At 38.2% G+C, this 21,944-nt stretch overlaps 1 protein-coding gene across 2 annotated transcripts in view; it reads left to right on the top strand.

Annotated features, from left to right (window-relative positions):
• Positions 1-21,944, top strand: part of LOC127643132 (neuronal PAS domain-containing protein 2-like) — an 81,247-nt gene that overhangs the window by 54,956 nt on the left and 4,347 nt on the right. For both annotated transcript variants that reach the window (XM_052125714.1, XM_052125715.1), the window contains 17 exons: positions 1,363-1,454; positions 3,353-3,442; positions 4,419-4,542; positions 8,478-8,591; positions 10,938-11,056; positions 12,956-13,038; positions 14,132-14,238; positions 14,452-14,599; positions 15,702-15,783; positions 15,939-16,065; positions 16,175-16,278; positions 17,477-17,548; positions 17,683-17,841; positions 18,299-18,463; positions 18,904-19,094; positions 21,135-21,227; positions 21,340-21,550. In XM_052125714.1, the coding sequence (XP_051981674.1) occupies positions 1,363-1,454; positions 3,353-3,442; positions 4,419-4,542; positions 8,478-8,591; positions 10,938-11,056; positions 12,956-13,038; positions 14,132-14,238; positions 14,452-14,599; positions 15,702-15,783; positions 15,939-16,065; positions 16,175-16,278; positions 17,477-17,548; positions 17,683-17,841; positions 18,299-18,463; positions 18,904-19,094; positions 21,135-21,227; positions 21,340-21,550 (2,081 nt within the window). The remainder of the gene's footprint in view (positions 1-1,362; positions 1,455-3,352; positions 3,443-4,418; positions 4,543-8,477; positions 8,592-10,937; positions 11,057-12,955; positions 13,039-14,131; positions 14,239-14,451; positions 14,600-15,701; positions 15,784-15,938; positions 16,066-16,174; positions 16,279-17,476; positions 17,549-17,682; positions 17,842-18,298; positions 18,464-18,903; positions 19,095-21,134; positions 21,228-21,339; positions 21,551-21,944) is intronic.

A 21,944-nucleotide genomic window follows, 5' to 3' on the forward strand; every position in this document is an offset into this window, starting at 1 on the left:
CGCTAGCTGTTCGCTACTAGCTCCTTGTGCTGCATAAAGCATTTGTTGCATGGTGATTTTACACAATTGTAACAGTTAAATTGGCCTGGTTGTTTTAGAAGCAAGCTATCCAGTAGCTGGTTGTGAAGGGATAGGTGGAAAGGAGGAGCCGAGAACCGGCTTAACAATATAAATAATAGTTTAATATAAAACTGAACCAAAAAAGACAAACACACACACACAGGTGTCGGGCAGCTGCCGGTAAATCTCTCTCTCTGTCGCACTGCCATCTCCAGTTGGCCCTTATCCCTCTCGAGCTAATCAGCCCAATTAGGGGCCAGTTGTGTGGAATCACGACCCAGCCCCACCCTCCGCCCTGCCACACTGGTCAACTAAATTAAGTGACGCTTTCAAGCAGAGTATAGAGTTAATGTCCCATCTTCCATCGTAGGGCACTCTCACTCCCATTGCTCGCCAGTCTAAATATTGTCCATTTGGTCGAACCACTTCCACTTTTCCTTGATGGTTCTTTTACGTTTTTTTTTTTACTTTTCCCTACACTGTTGGTAGGTCCGGTGGTAGCCGTATGCGACCAAAAGATGAGACACTTCCCGCTAACTAGAGGAACGTTTGCACCTCGTTTATTGACCACGGCGCAGTGTTGCGCACAGCCATTTCTTTTTACAATTTCGAAAGTCATGTGAATAAATGATACTGCTATCGCTGTAGCTAGTTTTAAAACTAGCGGGTTGATGTCCCGTGTCGCAAATCCAGTGACGATTCTCTCTGACCAATCAGCGATCTGCAGCATTATGACGTTACATTTAGTATCGGCTCGGGTCGCTTGGAACCTCGACCGAGGTGGTACTAAAAAATTTTTAAGGTACCAGGTACTATCCACAATGGAAAACAGCCTAAAAGCGAGCAGAGTCGAGATGAGTCGAGTTGTACCGTGCAGTGGAAAAGCCCCATTAGAGAATAATTTTTGCTGTATTTCTTGATCTCAGTTTGAGGGGAGGAGCAAACTACTGCAAGGTCCTGGGTGTGTCACTACCAACACCTCTATGTGCCAGGAACTTTGTGCCAGTGCTCCACAATAGACCCTCTTTAATTTCCTGTTTGAATCTAGGGCACAGCTGTCAGGCCGTCGGCAGAATGTTTACTGGCAGCAGATTTCAATGCTCCTATAAACAGTTCAGCCCTGCTCAACTTCCCCCAATTCCAGAATGCTTTACTGCTTGATTTACATTTCTTTCTATTTTTATCCATTCCATCCAAACCTATTAGTCCACAAAATGCCTGTCCCTGAATTTTATACTTACAGTCCTGATTCATGTTGTCAGAGCATTCCAAAACATCTCCCCTGCATTTGATGTTTTCCAGAGATCACGGCGCAAACAGAATCTTGTGAGGTCCGACAGGACTGGAAGCCTTCTTTCCTCAGCAATGAGGAATTCACCCTGTTAATGCTGGAGGTAAAGGTAGTTTGTAACCACCTCCACTTTCTGTTTTTTTCTAACCCTCTGGGAATACTGCACACTTCAACTGTATTCTGTGCTGTCAACACATCATGTATTTTACTAGGCTATTAGATGCCTTCCAGCATTGCTTCAGGCTTGAATGAGTGCTTGTGTATAGGTGAAACACACATTACAAATAAAGGAAACTCATTTAAGTTTAACGATAATTATGTAGCAGAAATACAGTATGTGCATATACTGTGTGATGACTTGACCTGTACTCTGCATTCCTATAGCCATCTGAAAAAGGAAGTCAAGCTTTTTATGGGGACTTTTTGAATTCACCCCAAAAATGTCTAGGATTAAGGAAATATTCACACATGAACACTTCCTTTTAAAAACAAACTCTGGCTTCCCTCAGCCCCCAGTCTAAAATACTGACAAGTCTAGCTAATCAGACCTCTAGCAGTAACTATAGATGTGACAGGCTTGAAATAGTGTTATCACAAATTCCATGCACACACCAGTGCCCTAACCACCATATTTACATTTACATTTATGCATTTGGCAGACACTTTTATACAAAGTGACTTACAGTGCACTTATTACAGGGACAATCCCCCCAGAGCAACCTGGAGTTAATTGCCTTGCTCAAAGACACAATGTTGGTGGCTGTGGGGATCAAACCAGCAACCTTCTGATTACCATTTATGTGCTTTAGCCCACTACGCCACCACCACTCCTAGTATATTAATGGTCAACCATTTTTTTTGTGGCTAATTCTTAAATTATTATATTTCATTCACCTAACCCTGTATATACTGTATGGTTACAGACTTGACACGTACAATGGACAGTTTTCACATTTCTGGGTAAACTATAGCAGGGTGAATACCATGGTTAGAATATAAAATTAAATGGAAGTCCATAGCAAATATTTATTTTGAGTTCCATTTTGCTCTAACAAAAAAATAAAAATGTTCCACAATTTGAAGAAAATTAAGGGAAAAAAAAAAAAAAGCGCATGATTACGAAAGTAATTTATATTTTATAATGCCAGGGTAGTATAACACCAAGTAAAGTGATATAAATATAGAGTACATAAATAATGTACATTTAAAGGGTTAGTTCACCCAAAAATGAAAATTCATTCATCATTTACTCACCCTCATGATATCCCAGGTGTGAATGACTTCTTTTCTTCAGCAGAACACATTTGATGTAAAATAAAAAAGTATCTCAGCTCAGTAGTTCCTTAAAATGTAAGTGGATGGTGATCAGATTTTTGAAACTCCAAAAAGAACAGACAGTCAGCATTAACGCCGTCCATATGACACCAGTGGATAAATTATTGTCTATAGTGACGTGATTGCTTTTGGTGCGAAAAAGATCAATATTTAAGGACTTTTTAACTCTAAACCATCACATTTGGTCAGCAGCGGTATGCACGTGTGACATAATAGCTTACCGGAAGCGATGGATTATAATTAAAAAGTTGTATGGATGCCGTTTATGCTGACTGTCTGAGATTTTTGGAGCTATAAATGTTGGATCACCATCCACTTGCATTTTAAGGACCTACTGAACTCTGAGATATTTTTCTTCAAATGTGTTCTACTGAAAAAAGAAAGTCATACACATCTGGGATCTCATGAGGGTAAGTAAATGATGAGATAATTTTAATTTTTGGGTGAACTAACTCTTTAAGTGAAAAACAACAACAACAACAACTTTATACTATATGTACCCTGCTAAAGTAACACAGATAATCAATTAATTGAAAGTTTTGTTGTGATTAAGATGTCAAAACTTTTTTTTTTAATTTAAATAATTACTGAGAAAATACTAATATCATTATAGTATAACAGTTTCTACTGAAATTTTTATTTACTTTTTTTATTTGGTTATGGCAGGCATTGGATGGCTTCCTAATAGCTCTTACCACAGATGGGAACATCATATATGTATCTGACAGTGTGTCATCTCTCATTGGCCATCTGCCGGTAAGTGAAAGGATTAGGGAAACAATTCCAAAGACACTTTTTGGTTGATTATGGAACTCATAAAAACTCAGTTATGCAATAGTTTTCTGTAAGCTTGATTAGCTTTTTTACCTTTTACAAATGTAAATTCATTACCTCTAAGGATGTTATGTTATATTATTAGACTGCTAAACTCATCTAATTAGTAATGTACTGGAATTGTCATGTTTTTCTAAACTTAGATAAGACAGCCCACACACAGCAGAATTTCTGTAGGCTGTGGACAATGGCCCTTAGGAAAAGACTCATTTGAGGCCTTTTATTTGTTGTGTTTGTTCAGGATATGAAAAACAGTTTCTTTAAATTGTCTTGATTCTTCAAAAAATATGCCCTCAATTCAAGTGGAAGGTCATACCCAGTGATGTGGCTCCACTTACTATAGAAAAAACAACAACATTTTTGCTATGCTGCAAATGCGTTAAAATCCATCTAAATGTGTGATTGCATGCTGCCAATCTAATGTCCTTGGTCATGCTGTTATGTGTGGGTCACAAAAGCAGATTGATAATACTCCTGGTCAGTTGCATCACTGTCTTACCCCCCTTGGCCTTTGGCCTTATTAACACAGCAGAGCAGAGAGGAGGGCTTAGCAGAGCCTTGTTATTGAGGAATAGAACAGACAGAACTCGAGTAGCACTGAAGGTCATGTGTGGCCATTTTCATGGATTTATCTGCTCAGATTGTACACTTATGGCTTTGTTTAGATGATTGTGGAAATGTAACCCAGTTCCTGTTATAATAAAATCCCACTACTCATTTTTTAAAGGTGATTTACTTGGATGATATAGGACTGAGGTTTTATGGATAACATAAAGTAGATTATTCAGAATGCTACTGAAATTGTGATGAAAGTGCATAGCATTGTTAGAATTGAAGTGTATACCACTGATGGAGGAGAGCAGGGAGTGACGTTGCCATGGATACTACTGTGTCTCAGTCAGATATGGTGGACCAGAACATTTTGAACTTCCTGCCAGAGCGAGAGCACGGAGAGGTGTATAAACTGCTGTCATCACACATGCTCTTGACGGAGCCTTCTGCTGTAGACTTCCTCAACACCAGTAAGTATACACACACACACACACACATACACACAGAGACTAGCACACAAAAAAATACTGTATATGCACACAAACACTGAACACTCTCTATTTGACTGTTTATTAAAGGTGCAGTAAGTCTTTTTTTTTTTACTTTCAAATAAACCCTTTGCTTCATTGAAAGCACTACATCTACACGTTATATTATGTTTTTCCTTGTGAATTTTCTTGTTTTTTGAAAATGTACACTAATTTCAAATCAGATGATTGCAACACACTCCAAAAAAGTTGGGACAGTCGAGTGTTTACCACTGTGAAACATCACCATTTGTTCTAATAATACTTATTAAGCATTTGGGCACTGAAGACACAAGTTTGTTAAGTTTAGAAAGTGGAATTTTACCCCAGTCATCCATTGTGCAGGTCTTTAGCCGCACAATTGTACAGGGTCTTTGTTGCCGTATGCTGTGCTTCATATTGCGCCACACATTCTCAATTGGAGACAGGTCAGGCCAATCTAGCACCTGCAATCTCCGCTTAAACAGCCATACACTTGTAATCCAGACAGTATGTGGTTTAAAGTTGCCCTGCGGGAAAATGCAGAGACTTCCCTGGAAAAGACAGTGCTGGATGGCAGTATATGCTGCTCCAAAATGTTTACATATCTGTCTGCATTCATGGTGTTCTCACAGATGTGCAAGTTACCCAAGCCATGGGCACTGACATACCCCTGGCCCATACAAACACTGTCTATTGGACCTGATGCTATAACCACTTGGATGGTCCTTTTCCTCTTTGGCCCAGATAACATAACGACTTTGTTTTTCAAAAACTTTTTGAAATGCAGACTATTCAAACCAAAAAAACACAGTTCCACCATTCTACTTTCCATCTAGGATGAGACCGAGCCCAGAGAAGTCGGCAGCGCTTCTGGACAGTGTTGATGTAGGGCTTCTGCTTTGCACAGTAAAGTCTTAACTTGCATCTGTGGATGCAGCAGTGAATGGTGCTGACCAATAAAAATGTACTAAAGTAATCCTAAGCCCATGTTCATGATATCCATTGCAGATTAATTAAGTTTTTTAAGACAGTGACGTCTGAGGGATCAGAGATCACACACATTCAGAAGTGGTTTTCGTCTTGCCCTTACGCACAGAGATTTGACCAGGTTCCTTTTATTGTGCAATGTAGAGGGTAAAATGCTCAAAATCCTTCCAATTTGTCTTTGGGGAACATTGTTCTCAAAGTGCTGGATAATTTGCTGAAGAATCTGTTGGCAAATTGACAAATCTCGAATGAACTTTGCTCTTGAAGGACTAAGCTGTTTTTGGAGGCTCCCTAAACAGTATGGAGTACTATGACATGATTGCCTCACATGTTTAACATCTCCTGTTTCACATCGCCATGTTATTTCAACTCACTGTTATTAGTCTTAAATTGCCCCTATCTCAACTTTTTTGGAGCATGTTGCAATCATCTGATTTGAAATTACTGTACATTTTCAAACAATGAAATTCACAAGGAAAAACATCATATAATGTGTAGCTGTAGTGTTTTCAATATAGCAAAGGGTGAATATCATTTATGAATCAATACTTTTTGTTTTTATTAGCATTTTTCATACTGTCCCAACATTTTCAGAATTGGGGTTGTACATAAGGGTGGTTGCCCCATCATGAGGCTGCCATGTTGATATCACATGACCACGTGACTCTTAAAAGAAATAGTTCACCCAAAAATTCTCTCATAATTTAGTCACCCTTATGCCATCCCAGATGTGTATCAATTTCTTTCATCTGCTGAACTCAAATGAATATTATTAGAAGACGTTCTCAGCTCTTTTGGTCTGTACAATGCAAGTGAATGATGCCAAAATTTCTAAGCTCCAAAAATAATATAAATCAGCATAATAGTAATCCATAAGACTCCAGTGGTTAAATCAATGTCTTCAGAAGTGACATGATAGGTGTGGGCGAGGAACCTATCAATATTCAAGTCCTTTTTTTACTTTAATTTCTCCTCCCTGCTCAGTCAACCTCCACTTTAACTCTCACTTTCACATTTCAAATTTCACTTTTGTATTTTTGGTGATTCACATTCTTCATGCATATCGCCCCCTTCTGGGCAGGGAGAAGACTTTTTAGCAAAAAAGGACTTAAATAATGATCTGTTTTTCACCCACATCACTTCTAAAGAAATGGATTAAACCACAGGAGACATATGGATTACTTTCATGATGCCTTTATGTACTTTTTGGAGTGTCAAAATTTTGGAACCCATTCACTTGCATTGTGTGGACCTGCAGAGCTGAATACTTTTCTAAAAATCCTAGAAGAAATAAAGAAATAAAGTCATAGACATCTGGATGGCATGAGGGTGAGTAAATGATGAGAGAATTTTCATTTTTTTACATACATTTAGTGTGTTCGACTCCAACTACACCAGTCAGCGAGATTTGGCAGTTGCAGTCAGGGGAGTTAAAAAGAGCTATCTAGTCAGTTACTTTGTGATTCCCGTAGCATGTAACAGTATTGTGATCACATTAAATGTAAAATTGGTCAAATAAAGGTTTGAATTTGACATGTAATAACGAGATACACTATTAATTTGAGTAGATTACATGTTGCTGGATTCAGTGCCTTTGTATACAAGAAGAAAGTCTGAGAAAAGCTTCTATTATTTTTAAACCAATAAAAGTGTCAGTTTATTTGTATAATTTTGTATTGTTTTTAATAAACATGATGTATAAAATAAAATATATAAGATTATATGAAAGAGGTTTTTACTATTATAAATGCACAGGTTTGTGAGAGTTAGCAGAACTGATGTTGTCAGAATAAATTTGAAATACATGTCATCGTTGTCATCAGGGAGTCTGGCCAATTATCATCAGCGCTTGTGCAGCTGCTTTGGGGTAACAGCAGCGGCTGACCCAGGTGGCTTGTCTCACCTCCCCTTTTAAAAAGAACATTTCTAACCAGCATGCATTGCATCAAGGCACTGCTGGAAGTCAAATACTCCTTTTGTCTTGGTAACCCCTACCCATTGTCAGATACTTTCTGTTAGGGAATAAACTAAACATGACAAATGTACCTGTGAATAGGCTATTTCTACAATGGCACTGATTACCCAAACTATGGCTTTTGTATGATTATGCATTTATGTCAATCTTGCACTACACAGCTTTTCATCCAATCAAATGCTTTCTAGAATGGGAACAGGAAATACATTATTAAATGTTAGTACATGCTTTAAGAGTTTGTTAGGGGAAAATTAACCAAATTAATATGAAGACTTTTGTAATGTCCTGTAAACTTTTGACAAAATAGAATCCCTATTATTGGCCACCTGCAATATATTCCGAGTTAGTCTTTGCACTCTGATTGGATTATTTGCGAGTGCTATGTACAGTGCTCTCTTATTGGCTGGCTGCAGTGTACTTCTATGATTAGACTCAAGGCTAATTATAGAGGCTCTGTGTGCGCAGTGTAACATGGTAACACAGATTATCTATTACAACACACTGGTAATCCCACACACAGCTCTAACCCTGACCCCAATCCCTGAAACAGAAAGAAACAGAGAGAAAGAGTTATAAAGTGAGAGAGATTCAAATAGCGAAGAGCCAATGTTGAATTTTTGATCTTGTTTGATAATCAAAAACATCTCTGTTTTCACTGGTCTCACTCACTTGCGTGCATACACTCACATACACACACTGCTGTATGGTCTGTCAGGTCATTGCACTCTATTTTAGGCTAATCATCAAAGCCACTGGGGCCACAGCCGTAATAGAACATTAACCTCAGTCTTGTGTGTGTGTGTGTTTGTATCTGTGTGTCTGACAAAATGAATTGCTCTGTTATAGCACTAATTCCTCTCTTCTTCCACCCTGTGCCCCCTTTTTTGTCCCTTTCTTTCCCGACCTTTTTCTCTCTCTAATCACTGCCCCTCAGATGAGACGCACACCGAGTTCTGCTGTCATTTAACGAGGGGGAACATTGACCCAAAAGAACCACCCATTTACGAATATGTCAAATTCGTTGGAGATTTCAAGTTTCATAACAATGGTGTGTTTTATTTTTTTTACATTACTGTGAGCCATATGCAACACCAACAGAGACACTAATGATTGAAGTAAAGGTAACACTTTTCATAAGGTTCCATTCATTAACATGAATTAATGCATTTGGCAACATGAACAAATAATGAACAATTTCGTTTTTGAAGAATTTACTAAACATTATTAATGTTAGTTCATGACATGTAAGTTCATAGTGCATTAACTAATGTTAACAAATGCAACTTTTGATTTTAATAATGCATTATTACACGATGACATTAATATTAACCAAGATCGATTAATGCTGTAAAAGTATTGCAGTTCATTATTATTAGTTCATGTTAACTAATGTTGTTCACTAATGTTAACAAAATGAACCTTATTGTAAAGTGTTACTGATTAAAAGTTCTACCTACAGTATTACTTATTCTGAAGACAAATTAAACAGCACAGCTTCCATTGCCTTCAGCTGTGAGTATGCTTGGAGGACAATTCCGGTCTCAATACAAGTTAAGCTCAATCGACAGCATTTGTGGCATAATGTTGATTACTACAAACATTTATTTTGACTTGTCCCTCCTTTTATTTAAAGCAAAAAACTAAAATCTAGGTTACGGTGAGGCACTTGCAATGAAAGTGAATGGGGGCCAATCTGTAAACATTACAATATTCACTATTTCTACAGTATAGCCACAAGACATAAATAATGAGTGTTAACATGATTTTAGTGTGATAAAATCACTTATTAACCTTTTCTGTGTTAAGTTATAGCCAATTTTGCAACTTTATTGCCATGATGATGTAATGTCAACAAACCCTAAAATGACTATAAAAATTACATTTAAAAAAACTTTACAGCTCAAATAATTCATGAGTTTTAGCAGAAGTAATGTGTGCTTTATTACAATTATACACTTCACATTTCTGGATTTAAACCCTCCAATAATTGTTCCATTCACTTCCATTGTAAGTACCTCAATGTAATGTCAAATTGTTTTAATATTTTTTAAAAAGGAGATTCATTTGGAGGAAATTAATGTTTTTGGTAACCAACATTATGTCACAAATGCTGTCAATTGAGCATAACTTGTTTTGAACTTGAAATATTCTCGTAAGAGCATGTAAATTGAGCTTGTGTTTGTAACTTTGGCTTGCTGTGCATTTAGTTGAGGAAGAGAGGCATTTTGCATAGGTTAGAATTATTGGACCAGGTCCACATTTGCAAGTAGAATGTCATTGTGAGGTCTTAACTTGACTGGCAGGTACAGAAGCATGAAAACAAGAGGCATATGGGAACTGAATAAGATAGAAAACAGTCAAGATAAAACATCAGATCAATGTTTGTTAAGACCAGGGGATTTCAAACTTGTTGATGCCAAAGACCCCCTTATGAGGGACCCCCTGTGTAAGAAGTATACTAAGCATGATATTTTAAAGACAACATGTTGGTTGATTTGTTATATTGTCATTGTATTGAAGCCAAAATAAATAGTTAAAATATTATCTGGAATATACTGCATTTACTTCGGATCAAGTTAACAGTGTCCTTTTTCTACTGTAATGTTAGAGTAATGTTGGATGTAAAAACCTGAAGAATTTTCAATTCAATTCAAATTGATTTGTATAGCACTTTTCACTATTATTGTTTCAAAGCAGTCATGCTGAGAACAGTGACTTACAATCCCTATTTATTAGAAATATTATATATTTATTAATAGTATATAATTATTATGTTAAACTGTATGCAGATTTGTTTTTATTCTTAATGTTTAAAACTATGGCTCAGTAGAATACAATTAGAATAGAGCTTATGATTTGAGAATGAAACGTTGATAATGTTAAAAATGTTTACACGTTTATACACATTTGCTTTTCCCCAGACCCCAGTTTGAAAACCCCTGAGTTAGAGCCTTCTCAAGAAGTAAAGTGCAGACAGTTTACTTCTATTGCTTTAGCATGGCTGGAAGGCTGTATTGACCAGTCAGCATCAAAGACTGGAACTATCCATTTTATTATACACGATAGCAAATTAGATTTGCACAAAATTGTTGAAATTAAATAAACAATTCTTACACACTATTTAAATAAAATGTACTAAAAATGTTTGAAAAAAAAATATATATATATGTGCATTATCCATTTTTGGTTGATAATAACTCACAAACGTCAATTATTGGTTTATAAATTTGCTTGGTTGATATATCACACAGTGTCAAGTAGCTCTAAAAACAGGTCACGTTGGCACTTGGATGTGTGTGTGTTTTTTTTATGGAATGTTCATACAGTACTTGCGCATATTACATGGTTTTATTGGAAAACCAAATCAAACTCTGTTTTTCTATGTGTGCTGCAGTGCCTCTGTCCTCATGTAACGATTATGAGCTGGCATTCCCGCGCACGCTGCAGTCCTCACTGGAGGAGCAGATCTGTCTTGTAGCCACAGTGAGACTCGTGACCCCCCAATTCCTGAAGGTAAGAGAGCTCCCTCCCACACACAAAATAAGTCAGTCCTTCCTTTGACATGATGGTGAATTAGGTTCTGCCTATATTGTGGGGACCAAATGTCCCCTGAAGAATATAAAATCCTGATAACACATACAATGTTGGGACCAGCTAATAGTTTAATAAACATGTTACATAATGTCTTAATGAAATTATCCAAATGCAGAAAGGAAAGTTTGTGTGAGGGTTAGACATAGGTCTAAGGATAGTGTAGAAAATGTCATTAGTTCAGCATAAAACCAGTAAAAATACAGGTGAAACTCGAAAAATTAGAATATCGTGCAAAAGTTCATTAATTTCAGTAATTCAACTTAAAAGGTGAAACTAATATATTATATAGACTCATTACAAGCAAAGTAAGATATTTCAAGCCTTTATTTGATATAATTTTTATGATTATGGCTTACAGCTTATGAAAACCCCAAATTCAGAATCTCAGAAAATTAGAATATTACATGAAATCAAAAAAAAAAGGATTTTAAATACAGAAATGGCGGCCCTCTGAAAAGTATAATCATGCATATGTACTCAGTACTTGGTTTGGGCCCCTTTTGCATTAATTACTGCCTCAATGCGGCGTGGCATGGATGCTATCAGCCTGTGGCACTGCTGAGGTGTTTTGGAAGACCAAGATGCTTCAATAGCGGCCTTCAGCTCTTCTGCATTGTTTGGTCTCATGTCTCTCATCTTTCTCTTGGCAATGCCCCATAGATTCTCTATGGGGTTCAGGTCAGGCGAGTTTACTGGCCAATCAAGCACAGTAATACCATGGTCATTGAACCAGGTTTTGGTACTTTTGGCAGTGTGGGCAGGTGCCAAGTCCTGCTGGAAAATGAAGTCAGCATCTCCATAAAGCTTGTCTGCTGAAGGAAGCATGAAGTGCTCTAAAATGTCCCGGTAGACGGCTGCGTTGACTCTGGACTTAATAAAGCACAGTGGACCAACACCAGCCGATGACATGGCTCCCCAAACCAACACAGACTGTGGAAACTTCACACTGGACTTCAAGCATCTTGGATTGTGTGCCTCTCCATTCTTCCTCCAGACTCTGGGACCTTGGTTTCCAAATGAGATGCAAAATTTGCTCTCATCAGAAAAGAGGACTTTGGACCACTGAGCAACAGACCAGTTCTTTTTTTCTTTAGCCCAGGTAAGACGTTTGACATTTGAAGCCCATGTCCAGGACCCGTCTGTGTGTGGTGGCTCTTGATGCAGTAACTCCAGCCTCAGTCCACTCCTTGTGAAGCTCCCCACACATTTGAATGGCCTTTTCCTGACAATCCTCTCCAGGCTACGGTCATCCCTGCTGCTTGTGTACCTTTTTCTTCCACACTTTTCCCTTCCACTTAACTTTCTATTAATGTGCTTTGATACAGCACTTTGAGAACACCCAACTTCTTTTGCAATTACCTTTTGAGGCTTTCCCTCCTTGTGGAGGGTGTCAATGATGGTTTTCTGCACAACTGTCAGGTCAGCAGTCTTCCCCATGATTGTGAATTCAACTGAACCAGACTGAGAGACCATTTAAAGGCTCAGGAACCCTTTGCAGGTGTTTAGCTGATTAGAGTGTGACACTCTGAGCCTACAATACTGAACCTTTTCACAATATTCTAATTTTCTGAGATTCTGAATTTGGGGTTTTCATAAGCTGTAAGCCATAATTATCAAAATTATATCAAATAAAGGCTTGAAATATCTTACTTTGCTTGTAATGAGTCTATATAATATATTAGTTTCACCTTTTAAGTGGAATTACTGAAATTAATGAACTTTTGCACGATATTCTAATTTTTCGAGTTTCACCTGTAAATGGAAAATCCCCACCATACCAGTAAAACAATCATGCGCGAATCTATGTGTGTGTCACAGGATCTGTGTAACATAGAGGACGTTTGTGATGAATTCACATCAAGACACAGTCTGGAATGGAAATTTCTCTTCTTAGATCACAGGTTTGTGAAATGCTGCCGAGACTCTGTCATGCAAACTCTTCTCATGTTGTCTGCTTGGTCTTGTACTTAACTCTCCTTTTTGGTTCATTTGAATTGTGACTCTTTCTGATGATGTCATTCCTCTGATTCATTCATTAGTTGCTGACCCATTTACATCTGCTAATTCAGACTTTCCACTGTCCCAAGGCCAGCTAAAGGGGGGCTGATATGACATCAGACTTTTGTGTTTGTGTGTGTGTTTCAGTCAGTTCTCACACACATATTTTAACATGATCTCTTTATTCTGCTGTGGCCATTCATAAATTCCAGTATAGAGATTATCTACTCAGAATGAGTTTCTGACCCCCAGAGCGTTACATAACTCTGTGTGTGTGTGTATGCGTAGTACTGGATGTCCTGTCCCCTACAGAGCTATAATAGGATGTTCAAGTTCTCTTTTCAAACTTTCTCTTTAAAGGGATAGTTTACCAAATATTCTATCATTATTTACTTGCACTCATGCTGTTTCAAACCTGTATGACCTTCTTTCTGCTGTGGAACACAAAACAAGATGTTATGATGTTACAAAATGTTAGGAACTAACAGCTTTACTCACCATTCACATTCACTGCATCTTTTTTCCATACCCTAATGTGGCCCATACACGTTTTTAGTGGTCTCAATATCGGCCCAATAGAATAACAGTAACACTCACATAAACAGAAAAATAATTATTCTAATCACCTTAATTTTGTTTGGAAAAAATATTTTTTTGTTCTGCTGAGAAAGTCATGGGTTTGAAACAAAATGAGGTAAAATGAGTAAATGATGCCAGAATTTTCATTTTTGGCAGAACTATCCCTTTAAGCTTACATGCTATTTTCTCTTTACACACTCACTCAAACACACTTGACTCAAGCTGGCTATGGACATCCAGTTCTCAATTACCTCAGTGGAGTGTATGTAGGCTCATCATGTTTTAGGTTCAGTCACATGACTAGAAGGGAAGTCCACAGTAGTTTTCTTGGGTGTTGTACATGCACCTATGTTTAGGGTCACTTGATTGTTTTGTGAATTAGGAATGTGTTGCGTGTGTGTGTGTGTGTGTTTGCAGGGCGTCTCCTATCATTGGATACCTGCCATTCGAGGTTTTGGGAACGTCAGGCTACGATTACTACCATGTGGATGACCTGGAGCTGATTGCTCAGTGTCATAAACAATGTAAGCATTATCTTTAAATCTCTCTCCCTCTTTCTCTCTCTGTCTCTCTTTTAAAACTAGGTCAGTGTACTCTTTCTAAACTCTTGTGTTGTTTGTGTGAATCACAGAGGAGCTAAAATGCCCCCATCAGGAAAGATAAAAGACTCCCAAGCTTACAAGTAACAAGCTTTCTGATGTTAGAGACTACTGATCTTGTGTATATGTGCATTGCAGTGATGCAGTGTGGGAAAGGAAAATCCTGTTACTATCGGTTCCTGACTAAAGGACAGCAATGGATATGGCTGCAGACACATTATTACATCACATACCACCAGTGGAACTCCAAACCAGAGTTTATCGTCTGTACACACAGTGTAGTCAGGTATAAAACACACACACGCACAGCTATGCATACATATGGAAAGTATGTCCATACCACACCGTGCCACACCACACACAGATTGGCAAGTAAACACAAACTCTTTCACATGCATATAAAAGGAAATACTCTTAGAAATAGTCACACACAAAAACACCTCAACCTCTAGTTTAACATATTGAAATACTATATATAGATATAGATATATACCAGTTACTATCCAATTTGCTAATTGGCATTAATAGTTATCTTGGTTTAATAGAATCAGTTTTACTTTGTCTACAGTGTTTTTAGTCCTGCGTGTCCATCTTGTGGTTAGTTTATGTTATTGCAGATTTCAATGTTTGTTCAAGTACCTTAAAGGAATAGTTCACACAAAAAAGTAATTCTCTCATCATTTACTGACCCTCATGCCATTACAGATGTGTAGAACTTTCTTTCTTCTGCAAAAGACAAACAAAGATTTTTGAAGAATATCTCATCTCCGTAGGTCCTCACAATGTAAATGGTGACCAGAACTCAGAAGGTCCAAACTGCACATAAAGGCAGCATAAAAGTAATCCATAAGTATCCAGTGGTTACATCCATATCTTCTGAAGGAATATGATAGGTGTGGGTGAGATCAACATTCACATTATTTTCTACTGTAAATCTAAACTTTCACTTCCACATTCTGGTATAGAAGTGATTTTCACTTTCACATTCAGCCACCAACTGGTTGGGGCTGTTCAAAGGTGGAAATTTACAATAAAAAGGACTTTAAAAATTCATCTGTTTATCATCCACACCTATCATATCGCTTCAGATGATATGGATTTAACCACTGGAGATGTATGGATTACTTTTATGCTGCCTTTATGTCTATTTTGGACCTTCTGAGTTCTGGTCACCATTCAGTTGCATTGTAAGGACCAACAGAGCTGAAACATTCTTCTAAATGTCCATGTTTGTGTTCTGCAGAAGAAAAAAGTCATACTCATCATGAAGGTGAGTTAAGTTTCTTGTCATCTTTTTACAACCAATGAACAAGGTGAAAGGATAAAAAGTCTAAACAAAAAGCAAAACTTGTACCCAAATGTCTCTCTCTGTTTTCACTGTTTCAAAGTTATGCTGAAGTCCGAGCAGAGAGAAGGAGAGAGTTTGGATTAGAGGAAAGCACGTCTGAGATGGCCACATCCTCAATCAAGGTGTTATGCAAAAACAAACCCAACACACATGCTAGTATAATGTTCGATTTCATACTTGTTTGTTTTAATGAGCCATTTGTCTGTAAAGTTACTGAATAGTTAGTCATGTTTATGTCCAGTTTATGGAGTGTATTTTTCTTTGTTTGTGTGTGTAGGGTCAGGAGGTGTTTTTGGACATGTGCCCTCCTTTAGATGCCCCACGGGACAGAATCAGCAGCACGCGATCAGTGTCCTCACAAAGCTCTAGAAAATCATCACACACAGCAATGTCTGACTCTGCATGTGAGTACACGTGTGCACACAGACTTCTGCCAATACTTCAGCACTACTTATGATGTGAACATATAAATCAGAAGCTCATATATAAGAAACCCTTCATGTGTTTCCATAGCAAACTCATCAGTGAGGTACACAGAAGCATGCACGTCGTCAAGGCAATCTGCTTCTATTGGTCCTGAGAAGAGTTCCAGCAGAATGTCACACAGCAGATCAAAGGTACGAATGCGAACATACACTCATGCACATCACTATTTATAGGGGAATAGAGGAATTGTGCTTTTTTAATTACTTAGCAATCTGTTGCGTGATCAAAAGATTACCCTGTTTATTTGAGCATCCAGACCAGCCCAATATAACAACATTGGTTCAACTTGGCTTGAGTTTGGGGTGGGAATATTTGTTTTGTCTGACCAATGGAAAATGGGGGTAGTGTTCAGGAAACCTGTTTGACAATAAGTGATAATTATTTAATTCCATTCTGTGGCACAGAAGTGTCAAACTTTTAAAAAACCTTCTCAACATAATTCATAACGTTTTAGGAGCTTACTGCTAGCAATGTTTCTTAAATCTACAAAGCATGATGTGTGTATACAGAGTACACAAGTGTGTGCAAATGGAATTCAACAGGTGAGGGTGTAGATTAGTCAGTTCTGTATGTCCATGCATCCACCCATCCATTTGTCTGTGCAAATGTCTTATTAGATGTTTCATAAAAATATTTTTGTCTAAGATGGTTATTTTATATCTTCTGCTATGGGGTGTCAATAGGAAATATACATTTTAGAATTCCAAACATTCCTTTTGCAAATAGAAGTTGAACAAGTCTTGCAACAGACAGTATGGCCCCCACAGAGCCTGGATCAACATCATTGGGATTTCATGAAGAGACAGCATCAATTGAAATAAGTCTGAATACATAGAACTGTGGCAAGTTCTCCAAGATGCTTGGAACAATCCATCTGCCAACCATAGTTTTTGCCAAAATATGCCAAATATTTTTGTACAAAACTAGGGGAACTTGGTATCAACCAAACAATTCTGTCATCAAAAGAGAAAATTATTTTCAAAGCTTCTTACAATGTTAGAAGTAAATGCCATATTAAGTTATTGAGGTTTAATAGTAACAATAACTGTAGTAACAATAATTTTGTATGGAAACTCTGCATAGTGTAATAATTTTTTGTAAGGGTATAAATGAATGGATGGATGGATGGATGGATGGATGGATGGATGGATGATGGCCTGGGATTAGTATCATAAGATGATCAGTATGTCTAAACACTCAATACAAAATCCACAAGTATCAGAAAAAAAAGCTATGGAAATCTCAGACATGATAAAGGCTAGATTCCTCTTTACAGTGTGTGAAAGCATGTGCATGTGTCAGAAAGCTTTGTCTCTCTGTTTGTTGTAGACCCTGATTCAGAGGCAGAGCTCCTCTGAGCCCACGCCAGTCTCCCCCTCCTGCAGTCAACATTCGACCATGGTCAGTCCCCACTTCCCGCTTTCTCTCTCCCTCTTTCCATCTGTTTTTCTCTCTCCTACTATTTATGTAATCTTAGATTGTATGTCTGCTGTTGTGTTTGAGTGTTCTCAATGTTCTGTGAATGTGGGTTTCAGACACAAGCTCTGTATGGATTCCAGCAGCCTCAGTTAGGCGTCATGCATCAACTGAAGGAACAGCTGGAAGAGCGAACACGCATTCTACAGGCAGACATCAAAACGCAACAAGAGGAGCTGCATGACATTAAAGAGAAATTGCAGCTTGCAAACCTACAAGTACACACATGTTGTATATCGTGCCATTTTTGTCTGTATTTGTTTAAGTGTGGATCAGATAGAACACAGAGTATATGTAATATAAGTGAAATTAAAAAGGAAGAAATGTCTACATTCCGAAAAAGTGAATAGACAATGAAGCCACACTTAAACATCCAAGTACACATTCAAACATGCCGTTTTATTAAAAGGGTGGGGTATTCATTTATAAAACAACAGATATTTTGTTAGAATTAATAAATTATTAACTACACCTGTAAAGATGAGAGTAACTAACTTTATACATCAACTAAAAATCACCTTTGGATCATTTGTTAAAATGTCATTGTAAATGGCTAAGGCTTTTTAAGGAATTATTATGTTATGTAGATGTAAACTACATATATTATCACAACTAAAAACTATCACAGATGTCAGGCTTGTTCTGAGCAGTGTGTTTGAATCTGTGTTTTTGCAGATGTTGCTCCAGCAACCAATACAGGGAGAGTTCACTGGTCCCAGTCTACAGCAGCAGGGTCCAGGCAGGCCGACCCAACACAGCACACACCCGAAACCCCAACACTGTGTCTCACATTCATCACACACACTGCTTAGAGAACAGCCAAGTAGCTCGTCTGCTCAGGTAAAAACACAGATGCACATTACACGCACTTGTTACATGAAATACTTGATTCTGATTTGTTTATGGCACCAACTAGCGGTCTGATATCTCTGAGTAACAACCGCACATCCACATATCAGATCACTCATCTGGGTATTGCGATTCATCTTTTGCTTCTTATGCTGGAAAATTAGGTGTCGGACCTAATTTTCATAAAATATTTATTTTGCTTATTATATATTTTCAACACAAATCAAAATTGTACGTCGATGTATTTATTCATTTGGTTAGTAGCCGTGTAATAATGTACAGTTGCTAAAGCAAAATAAACCCCCACAGGGTGATTAGGACCCCAACGCAAAGTGGCTGTAGTTCAACAACCGGCTGACTGTGCATTATCCCTTACATATAACAACTTACAGAGCCACACACAGAGTGATGGTTGTCTTGTGCGTGTTTAGGGCCAGCAGAGACTGGTTCAGAGTGGACCCATGCAGGCCATCAGTGTTCCTATGCAGACACACACCAGTCTCACCACACCCTTCTACAGCAACCCAATGATGTTCTCTTCCAACCACGGACACCGAAGCCAACAAGACACACACTGCCAAAGACACACAAACAACGACTACAGCCAGGATGGACAGCTACGGTAACAGCACACCTTTACACACAGAAGAACACTAACATAACACACAACACTGACAAAAGTACAGATGTTCCATCTTGATTAACTTCATAGAAACAATGTCATTTGAAGTAAAATGATCTTAGCGATAATGGGTCTGTTCCAAATCTTAGTGAGCATCCTCCACAGGCAGAATTTAAGGCATAGGTAAACTCCCGACGTGAAGACTGTTCCAAAAGGTAGGTATCTTAATTATGCTGCCTCTTAAGATATCTAATTTTGGCCAAATTTTAAGGTAGCATCATATGTATTATTCCTCGGTTAGGAAGATCCCAGAATGCACAGTGATGAGCTCGGTGGAAAAATAAATCCAAGATGGCGGATAATGCGAGAGATATTGAGATTATAAATAGACTTATAATCTATTCAATACTGAAAAGTTTTGATAAATAACAGTTTATTATGACCAAAAAAATTACTATTTTACAAAAAAATTGTGTATTTAGGCTCAATAGAGGATTGCATCGTTTCTCTTGCGTCACCTGTATTGAAGATCTTTGATTGCAATCAGTTGTGAGTCGAGTTCCGTGTATGCGAGTGAGAAGCACTATTTGAATGATGTGCGAAGCTGCCGCCTATGTAGAGCACTCCAAATCGCTCTCTTATGAAGCATCAATTCAGTTAGGATGCTGTCGTAGAAGACAGCTGCATATGTAGGCAGGAGACCGCGAGGAAGCTCACTAAATTTTGGAACAGACCAAATATCTCTGGTTGGAATAACCCCAACTAATGGTTTGTACGGTATCATACACTGCCTGGCCAGAAAAAAAGTGCTGTTTGGATTTAAATAAGCAGAGCTTATGATTGGATCATTATTGCAGTGATTAATATGTTTCAGCTGGCAACAATTATTTGAACCCTAACTGATGCAGTGTGTAGCTTCTCATTACTTAAACAACCATGTCGGAAGACATATCCCGTGGTCGTGGAAAAGATGTTACTATGTTTCAGAAGGTGCAAATTATTGGCCTGCATCAAGCAAAGAAAACACTAGAATTGGGGTAAGAACTGTCCAATGCATTATTAAACCTGTAAGGATAGTGGTGAACTGTCAGCTTTGCGGAAGATATGTGGTAGGAAAAAAATCTTGAATGATCGTGATCGGAGCTTTGTGAAGTCACATCGTAGAAAATCGACAGTAGAGCTCACGGCTATGTTTAATATTAAAAATAGGAGCATTTTTTTACACATGCACAAAGTGATGAGAATTTACAGAATTTGGACTAAACAACTGTGTGGCCACAAGAAAGACACTTGTTAGTGAGGCTAATCAGAAAAAACTACTTCAGTTTGCTAAGGAGCATAAAGATTGTACTCTGGAGCAATGGAAAAAGGTAATGTGGTCTGATGAGTCCAGATTCATCCTATTCCAAAGCGATGGGGGTGTCAGGGTAAGAAGGGAAGCACATGAAGCGATACACCCATCATGCATAGTGCCCACTGTACAAGCCTCTGGAGGCAGTGTTATTATCTGGGGTTGCTTCAATTGGTCAGGTCTAGGCTCAACAACATTATGTGGCAATAAATGAAGTCAGCTGACTACTTGAATGTACTGAATGACCAGGTAATCCCATCAATGGATTTTTTTCTTCCCTGATGGCACGGGCATATTCCAGGACGACAATTCGTCGGCCTCAAATTGTGAAAAAGTGGTTCAGGGAGCATGAATTGACCACTACAGAGTCCTGACCTTAACCCCATTGAAAGTCTTTTGGATGTGCTGGAGAAGAATTTACGGAGTGGTTCGACTCTCCCGTCACCAATACAAGATCTCGGCCAAAAATTAATGCAACTCTGGATGGAAATAAATGTTGTGACGATGCATGAGGTTGTCAAAACTATGCCACGACAAATGCGTGCCATAATCAAGCCAAAGGCTGTCCAACGATATATTAGAGTATGCAACTTTTGTTTTTGGCCAGGCAGTGAATAAACTTGCTGAACAATAAATGGGGCTCTCTGATTGGCTGTTATCAGTAATGTCAGGTGTTTTCTGATTGTTAGGCTCTTGTTCAATCAGCCAATGCAAACACTTGTACCAGACAGCAGTGGGGGGGCTCAGTCTTCCCAGTTCAACTCAACTATTCAACAAACCAAGTAAGTGTGTGCATGGCCCTGTACTGTATGGCTCAAATATCTAAACTCAAAATTCATGTAAACTCATAAAATGGATGTTATTGTTTTAAATTTGTGTGTATGTGTGTTACAGATATCCTCTGGAGCAGCAGATGATGGCTCCCTCATTCCCTGTGCAGCAGATGAATTGTAATGCTGTGATTGTTCCCTCCCCAGTCTTCACCTCACCAATCATGATCCCCCATAACAGTTTCATTACCCATCAGTCCACAGCCACCTACACCACTCACCCCTCGGCTGCCCAAAACAGCTTACCATTACAGCAGCCTCAGCAGTTCTTTCAGGTAGACAAAACACCAAAAAACGAATTGGGTCTCATTCACTAATCGTTGTTTATTAGGTTCTTGTGCAAAATTTCAGCTGGATTCACAACAGTGCATACTTGCATACATTTGTTTTGGCAATCATTTATTTCAGCTATTATTTATTTCATCACATTCCCAGTGGGTCAGATGTTTACATACACATACAGTTAGTATTTGGTAGCATTGCCTTTAAATTATTTAACTTGGGCCAAACATTTTGGGTAGCCTTCTACAAGCTTCTCACCATAAGTTGCTGGAATTTTATCCCATTCCTCCAGACAGAACTGGTGTAACTAGTCTGGTTTGAAGGTATCATACACACTTTTTCAGTTTTCCCCTGAGAACTGCCCTGTGAATCGGACTGAGGTCAGGG

This window comes from Xyrauchen texanus, chromosome 4, assembly GCF_025860055.1.
Source record: "Xyrauchen texanus isolate HMW12.3.18 chromosome 4, RBS_HiC_50CHRs, whole genome shotgun sequence".
Taxonomy (NCBI): Eukaryota; Metazoa; Chordata; class Actinopteri; order Cypriniformes; family Catostomidae; genus Xyrauchen; species Xyrauchen texanus.